General features: G+C 42.7%; 1 protein-coding gene across 1 annotated transcript; it reads right to left on the reverse strand.

Moving 5' to 3' along the window:
* Positions 1–2,538: 2,538 nt before the first annotated feature.
* On the reverse strand, positions 2,539–13,853 carry LOC130123556 (UDP-N-acetylglucosamine/UDP-glucose/GDP-mannose transporter-like). The gene is made up of 13 exons (XM_056292761.1): positions 13,502–13,853; positions 5,876–5,909; positions 5,700–5,786; positions 5,484–5,551; positions 5,324–5,395; positions 5,140–5,208; positions 4,821–4,923; positions 4,529–4,621; positions 4,303–4,370; positions 4,121–4,199; positions 3,944–4,026; positions 3,781–3,833; positions 2,539–3,616 (listed from the first exon to the last, which is right to left on the reverse strand). The coding sequence occupies exons 1-13, from the start codon at positions 13,693–13,695 to the stop codon at positions 3,606–3,608; spliced, it is 1,014 nt and encodes a 337-aa protein (XP_056148736.1). The 5' UTR covers positions 13,696–13,853; the 3' UTR covers positions 2,539–3,605.
* Between the last annotated feature and the right edge of the window lie 279 nt (positions 13,854–14,132).

Raw genomic sequence — 14,132 nt, forward strand, 5'->3', positions numbered from 1 at the left:
TGTCTGCTAGCACCATTGTAAATAAAACGGCACTGGTCTTTTTTTTTTGCTGTTAAGTCTTGTCCCATTAATTTGATATACAAAAAAACTGGTTGTGGAATCACCACTCCAGCTTGTTCTTGGGACAGCTGCTGGGTTGCACCACATTTTGGGGGCTCATCTAGGAACAACCAGTGTTTCATGGGACATATTCACTTTGTGTGGTTCATGAATGATTTTTGATATACAAGGTTTCCTTGGTAGTCCGAGCCCTGACACATGCCCTAAGGACAATCTTTAAAAAATGTCAGCTCACATTAATATTTCTGTTACAGGGTATTATGTTAAACAAATTGTGTCATGTAGGGGGAGCTGAAGTAAATGTCTTTACACTTGACTGATACAAACCTGTCCTCTGCAGAGAGAACACTAGGTGCTGGGATAAGTGCTTCATCTATTTCAGGGAAACCAAGCATTGTACAGGGTAACCCAACTCCACATGCTGAGGACACAGTTGAGCCTAATGGCCAGCATACACCGGCACTAGCTGAAATGCATCAGGCGGCACTGGGCCTGTAAATGATGGAATGAGCTGCAAATTTTCAACAAGCCTACAAATTTGAACTCTGTGAGAAAGGAGCAGCTTTGATATTTCACAGACTTCAGTTGGCACTTCCTGTGTGTTCTACAGACAGCACTTTACTCATTTGGCTTGCCACTCTGCTGCATCGGTGTGTGCTTGGCTGTAACGACCAAGCTGAGAGTCTGCCTTGCTCATCTCTAAACGGAGGCCAGAGAAAAGGGAAAGTATAAGTAAAAGTTTGACCTACGACTAAAAATTCATAGACGAGTGACTGAAGCTGAAATTGTAGTTTTAGTACAGCAGCTTGAAGTGAAGGCTGAGAATCTCTTGGTAATTGGTCAATGTCTTCCACACACAGTTTTGATATCAATGAGTACTGACCTGGTGCATCTATTTAATGAATCAGAGGTCAACTCCTATTTCTTTGCTTTTGAACACATTGCTTTGTCATTACAATGACCCAGAGATATGTGACTGCTATTACACAGGCAAGGCCCCAAGGGTTGTTTCCTCACTCTTGTCTAAAGATGCACAATATGACAGACTTAAGGAGACGGACCTCTGTGCATTTGAGCTTGTGCCAGTGGCCTATAGACAGAAATGCAAGAACCACAAAAAGAACAATACTCTTTTTTTTTAATTGTACCCAGCCAATCACTCCACTCTTCTGAGCCGTCCCAGTCGCTGCTCCACCCCCTCTGCTGATCCGGGGAGGGTTGCAGGCTACCACATGCTTCCTCCGATACATGTGGAGTTGCCAGCCGCTTCTTTTCACTTGAACATGAGGAGTTTTGCCAGGGGGATGTAGTGCGCGGGAGACTAACGCTATTCCCCCCAGTTACCCCTCCCCCCTGAACAGACGCTCCGACTGACCAGTGGAGGCGCTAGTGACCAGGTCATCCCACCTGCAGACATGGCCAATTGTGTCTGTAGGGCCACCTGACCAAGCCGGAGGTAACACGGGGATTCGAACTGGCAATCCACGTGTTGGTAGGCAACAGAATAGACCGCTATGCCCACAATACTCAAACTGTTGAATTTGCAAAGGAGAAGGGAGCTCTCTGACAAATAGTGTCAAGGCTAATGGGATGAATAATTTTGTTTCTTTTTGTGAGTTGATGCTACTGGAAGATTTCAAGAGCTACAGAGAGACATCGATCAGAGAACTGTGATACATTTAAATGGGAAAAAACAAAAACAAAAAAACAACCCCTTCCCCCGTCCTAGGCAGCTGACTGGTTTGGTCTCACTGACAGAACTGTTTGAGTCCTCTCACTCAGACAAGTCCTCAGTGCTTTGACCTGTGAGACCAGATCCTGGTTCCTCTTTCAATCTGACGGACCCAAAGGATGTCTCGTTTCAACCGAACGAGGAATGCGAGGGTTTTTTTTATTGTCAGAAGAACAAAGGCCACATCATTACTGATTGTCCTTTAAAAATAAGCAGCAGTCACGGGTTTGATTAAAACTGTTCCATTTGCAAGCGCTGAACCGAAACACAAAGGGAACAGACTGTTTCAGATCCAATCTTTTGAGCCCTTCATTTTTGAGGGTTTCGTTTCTTTGACCTTACGGGATACCGGTGGGTGCCAGTCTTTTATTCTTGCAGATGTCCTGCACCTGTTTGAGCCATCTTCATGCTGTTTGAACCGAATACTTCAGGGCAGTGAAAAGGGTCGTTTGCCTGCACCTTTGCATCAGGTTTGACCTAATAACTGGATTCTTCAAAGTAGCTGTCCGTCCTGACCTGCCAGCAAATGGTGTAGTCTTCATTTATCACGGATGATGCATTTCTATTCATCCCAATCCTTCATTACGAAATCTTCTCATATTTTACTTTGTACTTAAAGCACAGCACTTATCTAACATCGACTGATATTATCTTTTCTTCAAAATAGATGACCGGGGGGGGGGGGTACACCAAGATGGGTGGTGAATAGGGTGATGTTGGCTGTATTTAATAAATGTGTGTGGAGATACTCTGTAGTCATTTATTTGGTGGCCAGGCAGTGAAAAGAAATTTTTCTGTTACAGCAAAAAAATAAAACAAAATAAAATAAAAAGATTAGATTTCTGTGCCTTCTTGATAAAAATCTGTTGAAAAACATAAGTACTAAATTTCATGACAAATAAGCTTATACATTTGCATTTCTTACAGGCACTGTTCAGGCACGTTCATCCATGTGTTTAATGATCTGATCGAGAGCAAACACATCCATCTATGATTGTCGTGTTGAGCAACATGACCTAAAACAAACTATGCATGTACTATATGTGTATTCACAAATACATACATTAATACATACAGTGGGCAGCACAGTGGCGCAGTGGTTAGCGTGGTTGCCTCACAGCAAGAAGGTCCTGGGTTCGAACCCCGGGGATGTCCAACCTTGGGAGTCATCCCAGGTTGTCCTCCGTATGGAGTTTTCATGTTCTCTCCGTGTCTGTGTGGGTTTACTCCGGATGTTCCGGTTTCCTCCCACAGTCCAAAGACATGCAGGTCAGGTGAATCGGCCATACTAAACATACTACAGGGTGTCTCCCTGCCTGCTGCCCAATGACTGCTGGGATAGGCTTCAGCGTCCCACGACCCGAATTCAGATAAGTGGCTTGGATAATGGATGGATAAATACAGTGCCTTCAAAAAGTTTTCACTTACTTAAACTCTCACATTTTGTTCCTGCTAAACCCCCGAATTATAAATGCATCAAAGACAAAAAAACCCTTTCAACAAGACAATAAATTCAACACATTTATGAAGCAAAAAGCTCATTTACAAAAGTATTCAACCCCCACATCTTAGGAATTATATTGATTCTGAAGATCTAAATGCTTTATTTCATTTTGACATTATAGAGAATTACTTCTATAGGGGTAGAAAAAAAATTAATTTTTTTGAAATTCATTCTGCAACACAGCAAAACTAAATAATGAATGGGAGGTAGATACTTTCTGAAGACACTGTACCTTCACATGCTGGAATGTATTCAGTACATAGCTTTGCAATAACCTTCAGGAATGAGGCGTTCCTGTAGCTCCATGGATTATGCCTTTTCTGTGAAGGGTTAGATGCAAATATTTCTCAAACTTCTTGCAAACATTTAAACGTCACTCTGATATTCCTGATACATAACGTCACACTAATCAAAAATAAAGACAGCACAAAAAATGATAGTAAACATTTATGGTGAGACATACTATTAAGACTAATTTTCTTACTTGATTGTTCCTCGGTGAAGGTGAGAAAGGAATAAACCAGGCTTCCTGCAATACTGTGGGAAAGAGAGGCGAGAAGAAGCCGTTAACCGACTGTTCTGGGAACATCTTTTCAAAACACAAAATACGAAATGGCAACTCCTCAAACAAAAGAGCAGCTCCTTACCTGATGTTCAGACCAATGAAGTTGGTCCAGGTGAATATGTAGTCTCCACCAAACACTATTCCGATGTACGTGACCAGAATATTCTGGGGAAAACGACGAGAGCGGTCACTGTTGATGCTCTTTCTGAAGTAGTGAGTGAAAGCTGAATGTAGAATAAAAGAGTGTGAGATGGCTTACTTTAATACAGCCCACGATGGAGGTGGTTAGCGCAGAGTTGTGCTGGGTGCAAAGCACTATGGAATACATTAAAACGAAGCTGTCAAACAGAGTAAGGTAATGTTAGGCAGTAATAATATTATGGGATATCATGTGGTTAATATATCAACAAAACCGGGAACGAAAGTTAGGAAAGGGCTCACCCCATTACACAGGAAAGCACAAATTGTGCAACAAACAGCATGTCAGACCATTTATCAAACTCTAGCACCTGAAAAAAAATGCAAACCAGTTGTCCCCACACACACACACACACGCACACACACACACACACAGATTATGTTAATGCAGGTTTGCTTCGCAGCTCTGGCTAATCCAAAATTGAAGCTACACTCATCTAGGATATAAAGGTGTTATGAGATGCATTACCATTTGCAGGTCCCCTGTGTAGTAGGCATATGCCACAATGGGGAAAATCATGATCAAAGCATTGTAGTAGAGGATCCCAAATTTCCCTAGCTCCTATGAGTACAAGGGTGCATAAAATTTGAGAAAACAGCTTTAAAAAAAAAGAAAACAATAATCAGTGAAGCATCATTGTAGATAAAACAGAACAACAATAATCACTGTTTTACATTAGTTTTTCAGGAACTGAATTAACATCAAACATTTTTTTTTTTTACCATTGTAGCTAATGAGCATAAAAACTAGGTTGCCTTGCCTTGGAATCAAGTTTCTGTTTCACATACACCCCGCTGGCTGCAGTCAGAACATTGTTCAACATTATGAATACATAACCATGAAGGTCAAAGGCCAAATCAGCACTGCAAACACAGAGAACATGACAGTATGAGATACACCCTGTGTGTGTCTGTTTTTAACCACAAGCGAATATCAAAGTTGTCTCAGTTTAGCAGTGTGCTCTTACAAACTGTCTGGTGCTGCTAAAAATGTATGATGCTTGTTAACTAGACAATGTGAATTTTCATTTTTGTATACTGAGTTGGGATTGCTCTGGTTTCTCTATGCCAAAATCTCACCTTGCAGCAATAAAAGCACCAAAGATCATGGCAAAGACGGTTAACTTGATAGACCTGGAGAAGGTCTTTCTGTAAAGAACAATATATTGCTGTTGAGGACAGGGAAATCAAAATCTTTTGCTTTGTATTTCTACATTTGAGAGAATTCTAGTTATATAATCCTATGACGAGATGCCAAACTTACTTCAGTAAGACTCCCTCAAACACCATGGTAAGTAAAATAGAGAACCTCCTTAAAACTGTAAACATGGGGAGACTGGGGGAGAAATATTTTGCTGCATCAAAAGAAAATGATAAAAGTGGTAAATTATGTAGCACGAAGTAATCATGGAACAAACTCTTACTTGAGCCGCTGTGTCCCAAACAGCCCTGATATCTGATTCCCCACATACAAAAGAGGCAGAGGAAATATCTGGAAAATAGCAAGACACATGCTAAAAACAAAGTTTTTGCTGGTTTTGATGAAAGATCGTATTTCCCTCTGAACTGTTTTGAGTGCAAGCAAAAGCACTTCATTTTATTTATAAGCCATACATTTGACCCCAAAACCAATGCCTCACCTTGTTCGGTATTTTCAAATCCATATCTTGAAATTTGACAACACCCAATGCCTTTGCAGTCCTCAGAACTACAATCGTAGCCAGCATCTGTAGTGATTTTAGGATATTTATATCAGGATTTATTATTTAGGTGTAAAAATATCAGCAGCAAAATCAGATATTTGAGAGAAGCATACCTGCCCGATTCCAACACATGTTGATGAGGGAAATCTGCAAGATTGTGAACATAAAATGAAATGATTTTGACGCCACGGGAATGCAAGCCCCTTTCTGCCTCTGTATCGCATGAAAACTAATGCCCTCATTCTCTGCTTCCTCCTTTCATTACTTTCATTAAATCATCAGTCGCTTCAATCTCCTATCTTTGTAACTGATTAGCCACCACATAATTGTCAAATGTAAAGAACTGGATATTTAAAAATCCAATATCCATCCATCTATTATCCGAACCGCTTATGCAGTTCTCAGGGTTGCGGGGGATGCTGGAGCCTGTCCCAGCAGTCATTGGGCGGCAGGCGGGGAGACACCCTGGACAGGCCGCCAGGCCATCACACAGGGCCGATACACACACACATTGATACCTAGGGACAATTTAGTAGTGCTGATTCACCTGACCTACATGTCTGTGGACTGTGGGAGGATAGCGGAGCACCCGGAGGAAACCCATGCAGACACGGGGAGAACATGCAAACTCCACACAGAGGATGACCTGGGACAACCCCCGAGGTTGGACTACCCCTGGGCTCGAACCCAGAAACTTCTCGCACTAACCACTGTGCCACCGTGCCGCCCCATTTATGAATAAATTAAGAAACTAAATACATAAAATAGGAATGTTAGGCAACAGCACCACCTATAGATGTGAAATAATATGTATATTAATATTTCAAGTCATAGTCCAAATTTTTCTGATCTTTAAAGTGTGCTGTAAAAACATTGGACATTTATACATGCATTAAGGAAAAGAAATCACAAGTTGTAAATTCAATATTTCCATGTAATATGCAAGTTGATTTATATATGTAGGCAGGGCTATTGCATATCTTACAATCTATTACTACTACAGAGTCTGCATATAGACGGGAGGTTGATCAGCTGGCCCTCTAGTGTGGCCATAACAACCTGGAGCTGAACATGCTCAAAACAGCGGAGATGACGGTTGACTTCAGGATGAGCCTCACAACATTGCCCCCCTCCCCCTCACAATACTCAACAACACAGTGTCTGTGGTGAAAACCTACAGATTTCTGGCTTCCACAATCTCCCAGGACCTAAGGTGGGCATTCAGCGTAGACACAACCACCAAAAAGGCCCAGCAGAGGATGTACTTTCTCCACCAGCTCAAGAAGTTCAACCTGCCTCAGGAACTGCTGATTCAGTTCTACTCCGCAATAATCCAGTCTGTCCTCTGCACATCCACCACTGTCTGGTTTGGATCGGCCACCAAACAGGACAGGGACAGACTACAACAGACAGTTAGGTCTGCAGAGAAAATCATTGGTGCCAACCTAACCTCCATTCAGGATTTATACACCTCCAGACTCAGGGAACAGGCAGGCAATATCACTGCAGACCATCACACCCTGGTCACAAGCTGTTCCTACTCCTCCCCTCTGGTAGGCGCTACAGAGCACTATACCCCAAAAACAACCAGATACAAAAACAGTTTCTTTCTGCGGGCTGTCATTCAAATGAAAGCTTAACACTGTCAAATAAATCCAACCATTTTGTATATACTGTACATTGAACGTATATTGGTATGCTCTGTCACGTCCATCTACCTCAGGCATGTATGTAAGTAACCTGCTAACATTTATTTCAGCATCTCTGATATATTCTCTGCACCATTTCACTTTATCATCTGTATATAGTCAATCCTTGTGTCTTGAGACCCAGCAATACAATTTTGTCCACTGTAGTGGACATAGCGTTTTTGTTCATCTCGCTCATACTATACATGCCACTGTATTCCGTCCTCTTTTGCCTTAAAGAGGAGACAACTGTGCCTTTAAAATGATATCAGGTGTGGTGTTGTGTGACCTTGCGAACGTGCCTGTGACTATCTTCAAAATGGCTTCTATCTCGGTATGTGCATTTTACAGAAAAAATAAAGGTAAGCATGAGAACAATTAAACAAATTAAAAATTAAACCCTGCTGTCCACCTACGGTGGACATGTTGTAAAATTTGAAAAAAAAAAGGTTTCAACATTTTTTTCTTTGCAATGTGTTTCTTACCACCCCAACACTTAATTTATGAAAAAAAGGAAAAAAGAAATTAAACAACATTATTTTTCTGGGTCTCAGATATCTGACGATTGTTGTGTTGTAGCGTTGTTATTCGATTTGAAGTACACTGAGAGAGCCACAAAACCGGAGTCAAATTCCATGTATGTGCAAACCTACATAGCCAATAAACATGATTCTGATTCTAATTCTACTTTTGACTGCTCCCGTTAGGGGTCACCACAACAGTTAATTCGTTTCCATCTCTTCCTGTCCTCTGCATCGTCCTCTGTCATGCCAACCACCTGCATGCCCTCCCTCACGACATCCATAAATCTCCTCTTTGGCCTTCCTCTATTCTTCTTGCCTGGCAGCTCCATCTTCGGCATCCTTCTCCCAATATACCCAGCATTTCTCCTCCGCACATGTCCAAACCACCTCAATCTTGCCTCTCTTGCTTTGTCTCCAAACCATCCAACCTGAACTATCCCTCTAATATACCCATTCCTAACCCTCACATCTCCAGCTCCACCTCCTGTCTTTTTATTAGTGTCACTGTGATTTAGGAGAACTTCGAATATTCCTGTAAGAAGATACTACCAACTGTGGAATTAAATACTTGTTTTATCCTTTCTTACATCGGAGTTCTGTGGAAGTGTTTTCCTTCTCAAGCTAACGTACACGAGTTAAGTCCAGGCAGTCATCGTTGCGCTTCAACCCCTACATTCGTAAGAAACACTGCTCCAATTGGAATAATGGACATTTGTTGAAGGGTTTGAAACCACAAGGAAAGAAGAATTACAACTAATTCAAGATATGGTGGCCGTGAGTAAAGATCAATTCTCAACTCTCCCTAGATATAGGTGACGTCTGTTTTCAAGTGTTAGCTAGCGGACTAGCCCGACATCATCATTAAAGAAAATATACGGTTTCATGTGGTTAGCCATACTACTTTGTGAACGGTAATTATCAGACTCTGAACAGTCACACTGTCGTCACTTTAACTATTTTAAGCCAGTTGGCGCATAAAGAATGGAGCACGGAGTTGAAGATTCAGCTACAGCTGTGAAGCCAAGGGTGGTGAATGTCACAGCTAAGGCAGTGGAAGAAAGGCTGCAATGTGCCGTTAGCTCACGGAAGGCCAAGCTAGCTAAGCCAAATGGTAAAATGAATCATTTACACGGATTAATGGACGACGGTGATGATAATAGCTTAACATGAATTCAAACCAAATTAATGGTGGAGTTCAACAGGCTGTTTGGGGAGTTTTGTGAATTGCATGCCAATGTTAAAGGGATACTTCAACAAATTTCTGAGGAAGAAATTAACAAAGATCAAGCTAACTGTTTTGAACCCAAAGCTGATGCCTTTAGGATTTTTGCAGTGAGGGCTAAGGCTTGGATAGATGAGGCTCATCTACGCAGCGCAGAAGCTACAAAATGCAACGAAGAGGTGCAGCTATCAGATAGTGCATCCATGATTTCTTTCTCATCATTAAAGCATGGTTCCAAGGTAGCTTCTGTGCATTATTCTCATGCATCATCTTATGCTTCATCTACTCGTCTAAAGACATAATTGGAGAGCTACATTGCTAGCCCAAGCATCCGCTTTAAAACAGAGAAATATCAGAGGAACAGGAAGCAAAACTAAAAAGAGAGAGAGAGGAGCTAGAGATACAAACTGCTTTAACAGCATCTGATGCTAAAATCAAGCTCTTGAACAAGTTTGAAGGGCTTGTTATCTCATCCAGAGCACCAATTCATGATGGAATGAACTCATACTTGTGTTCAAACAAATCTATAGATTTGCTAGCTCACAGGCAAGTAAAGTGTTCATCGCTCACAAACAGGCAAGTAGTGCAGAGTAATGACATTCTGCCAGCTTCGCCCTGTTGAAATGTGCCGAAGACAGCAGAGATCACTCCAATGTCCAAGCAGTCGGCACAGTGCTGCACAACTTCTATGTGGATGACTGTCTTAAATCAGTCCACTCAGAAGAAGAGGCAGAGTTGTTGTACCACACCTTGCGAGCTGTATGTGGAAAGGGCAGATTCAGACTTGCCAGGTAGATAAGCAACAGCAGGGCTGTGCTGTCTGCCATCCCAGAAAAGAAGAAGGCAACAGAGGTTAAAGACCTTGATCTGGATCGAGATGCGTTTCCCATAGAGAGAGCTTTGGGAGTTCACTGGTGTACCCAGTGCGACAGATTCAGGTTCAAGATCATCATACCAGATAAAGCGCCCACCAGGAGAAACATCCTATCCATCATCAGTTCTGTTTATGATCCATTGGGTATCTTGGCACCAGTTGTGCTTCCAGCGAAGGGAATCCTGCAAAGGCTCTGCAGACTAAAGCTAGGCTGGGATGTCCTGATACCTGATGAGTTCACTCGTGAGTGGTATACTTGGAGGACAGGGCTTCCCCATCTGGTGGGCCGCAGCGTCCAGAGGTGGAAAAACCCGGTCCCGAAAGTAAAAACCCTAACCATGTCTTTATTCCATCCATGTATTAAACCAGCTAATTTGGGAAACTAGTCAGTGCAATCTGATGGTTTAGTACATGAGTGGAGTAAAGACACAGTTAGGGTTTTTACTTTCTGGACCGGGTTTTTCCACCTCTGGCAGCGTCACTAGGTGTTTCAAGCCTGCAGGCTTTGGTGACGCAGTATTCAGCCGACTACACCACTTCGCTGACGCGTGCAAAGAAGGTTATGGGACAGTTAGTTACATGCTACTGAACAACAGCAGCAACAAAGCCCACTGCGCGTTTGTCATGGGGAAGGCCAGAGTGGCTCCACTTAAGCCCATGACTACCCCTCGCATGGCGCTTACTGCAGCCACCATGGCTGCCCGCATGGACAAGACGTTGAGAGCGGAACTGCAGCTGAAACTCCAAGAGTCTGTGTTCTGGTCAGACAGCAGAACTGTGCTGAAGTAGTATATCAGAAACAGAACGAGCAGATTCTGCACTTCCATTGCTAACTGAGTGGAGACTATCTTGAAAATCTCTAAACCATATCAGCGGAGATATGTTACTACCTCACAGAACCCTGCAGACTACACGTCAAGGGGACTCAAGGCAGTGAAACTCACCCAAAGCCATACTTAGTTGCAGGGGCCCCAAGGTAAATGGTAAATCAAGCAACGAAGGAAGAATACTGCTTAAATGGGAGGACTTCAATTTCTTTGGCTCCACGTGGTGTATATAGTTGGTAATTGTCCCCGGTTAAGAGTGCAATTAGGGGCTGGTATGTGGGAACCAAGTTACGTTTATATACGTGCTTAGTTCTATAAATAAGCGCAGTCTGTATTGGGTTAATAGCTTATGTAAATTGAGATAAATAAGCGATTTCATTTAATAAGTTATAGGCTCCAGCATCCCCGCGACCCTGACAGCGAGATAAGTGGTTCGGATAATGGAGGGATAGATGGAAGTTAATTAATAGTAGTTCTTAAAAGTCAGCTTATAATCATTTGATTTAATTGATGTTGATGTAAGCGTGGTATTTTGTAAAAGGCAACACTATGTGAACTTCTGTTAGAACGGTGATTTAGGTTACTGTCGCTTTAAGAGATAGGTCTTGTGGGTTTACGAAGCGTGATTTTTTCGTACTCTGCCTCTGATTGGCTAGTACTCGTTGAGAGAGCGTTCACCTGGATTCCTGGAAGACCCGCCCCTACTCTATCTCTGATTGGCTAACCCTATCACTATCCCTAACCCCACCCTAACCTTAACCAACCCAATGAACGGAGGCAACGAGTACTAGCCAACCAGAGGCAGAGTTCCCGGAAAACGGGTACGAAAAAAAATCACGCGTTTAGGGAACTCGGGAGAGGACATTTTGTTTTGTGGAGGGAGGCTCAAGGAGCGGCCGAGCCACACGTGTTTCTTACCGTACTACAGTTTGCTGATTAAGGAAAACTTAACTTTGAATATTCATGTAAGAAAATACTACAAACTGTGGAATTAAATACTTGTTTTATCCTTTCTTACATCGGAGTCCTGTGGAAGTTTTTCCTTTTCAAGTTAACGTAAACGAGTTAAGTCCAGGCAGTCATTGAGCTTCAACCCCCAGTCACCGTCTCCAAACCATACAAAAGAATTGATCTCACTACCATCTTGAAAACCTTCCCTTTCACTCTTGCTGGTACCCTTCTGTCGCAAATCACTCCTGATACTCCTCTCCACACACTCCACCCTGCCTGCACTCTCTTTTTCACATCCCTTCCGCACTCCCCGCTACTTTGAGCAGCTGACCCCATGTATTTAAACTCATCCACCTTCGCCACCTCTACTCCTTGCATCCTCACCATTCCGCTGTCCTTCCTCTCGTTTACGCATATGTATTCCGTCTTGCTCCTGCTGACTTTCATTCTTCTTCTCTCCAGTGCATACCTCCACTTCTCCAGGCTCTCCCCAACCTGCTCCCTACTCTCGTTACATATCACAGTGTAATCCGCGAACATCATAGTCCACGGAGACTGCTGCCTGATCTTGTCCGTCAGCCTGTCCATCCCCACTGCAAACAAGAAATCCCACCTCCAACTTAAACCCACCCGTCATTCCATACATATCCTGCACCACTCTTACATACTTCTCTGCCACTCCTGACTTCCTCATACAACACCACACATTCTTTCTTGGCACCCTGGCAAGCGTTCTCTAAATCCACAAAGACACAACGTAACTCCAGTTCTGACCTTCTCTGTACTTCTCCATCAGCACACTCCGAGCAAACAGCATCTGTAGTTCTCTTCCGTGGCATGAAACCATGCTGCTGCTCGCTAGCTTCCACAACTCTTTCCCATATCTCCATGCTGTGGCTGATCAACTTTATACCCCTGTACTTACAGCTCTGCACATCACCCTTATTCTTGAAAATCGGTACCAGTATACTTCTTCTCCACTCCTCAGGCATCCTCTCACTTTCCAAAATCACACCTTCACATCACATATCTTACAATGCACTTTGATTATGCATTGGATGTTGAATATTTCTGATAAATATGCATGTTTGTTTTTTTTATCTGTGGGTGTAGCCCTTGCATACATTGCTATTTCATATGATTTCCCCTCTTTTTCAGAAAAGCGTGGTCTAGTTTGGACAATCCACTACTGAAATTGTCTTTTGTCTGCTGGTAGTATAACTGCATATTACTTGCGCCGTTTATTTTTTTTCATTTATTTAAAAAAAAAAGAAAAGACATTTGCTCACATCTTATTGGATTTCTGAATGTCCATAGCATGCACCATCGACGGTGTAGTAGAAGAACGGGATCACAACAGTATTTCTTTGGGCTTTTCTTATGAGGATATAAAAATGTTCAACTCATGGTTATTGTACCTTGTCGACGGCCCCTATCGCTTACCTGGAGCGTCAACGGATAACTAATAAAATGTCCATGGAAAAACTTAGTGCGCCATTTGCCTCCATTGTCGGATGAACAACATTTATTTCAGGTTATCTCACTGCACCTTACAGATTCTGACGATCAAATTGCGAAAACACGTTAATGAAAACCCAATTCACCCTTTTGAGAACCCGGTCCCAAGTCCGACCACTGCCGACGGCCCCTTACCTGTAGCCGGTGAGGACACTTTTGTTGACTACAACTATTAGAAATGAACTGAGTCCGTAAAATCCGGCAGTCAGCAGCTTCGGCATTACTGTCGAACTTGGGCCAGCTGTCCCGTCGCCGTTGTCCTCACCCGGCGCGACTTTATCTGTTTTTCTTTCACTTTGGACATGTTTCCGTCGGTGAACGTCCGCCATTGCTTGCGTAATGACGTCTGCTTGGGCGGGGCGTTGTCCCTACTAGGATGAGGCCAGCGGCTGTAGCGTCGCAGTACTACACGACCCCCCCCCCTCCAGCCTTGTTACCCTAACGGCATGCCCTTCGACCCATTAAGAATGGCGCACACTTCGTCTCCTTTAACACCATCCTCTTAAGATTTGGTCGCAAATTAGTTAAAATACCCACTTTTGATGACAAACTGAATCATAGTTATAAAATCCACTTTTAGACAGTTGGTTGAGACACATTTGATATCGGAAATTGAATTACTACTTGTAACAATTCAGTTTTAACTAGTTAGAATTCCAGCAATCAGCAATTCAATTTATTTTAAATTTTAACTAGCGAGAATTTCACATTTTCTCCTGTTAATTTCAATGAGTTGGACTTTTAACAAGTTAAAATGCCAATTGTG

The sequence above is a fragment of the Lampris incognitus genome, chromosome 14 (assembly GCF_029633865.1).
Source record: "Lampris incognitus isolate fLamInc1 chromosome 14, fLamInc1.hap2, whole genome shotgun sequence".
NCBI lineage: Eukaryota > Metazoa > Chordata > Actinopteri > Lampriformes > Lampridae > Lampris > Lampris incognitus.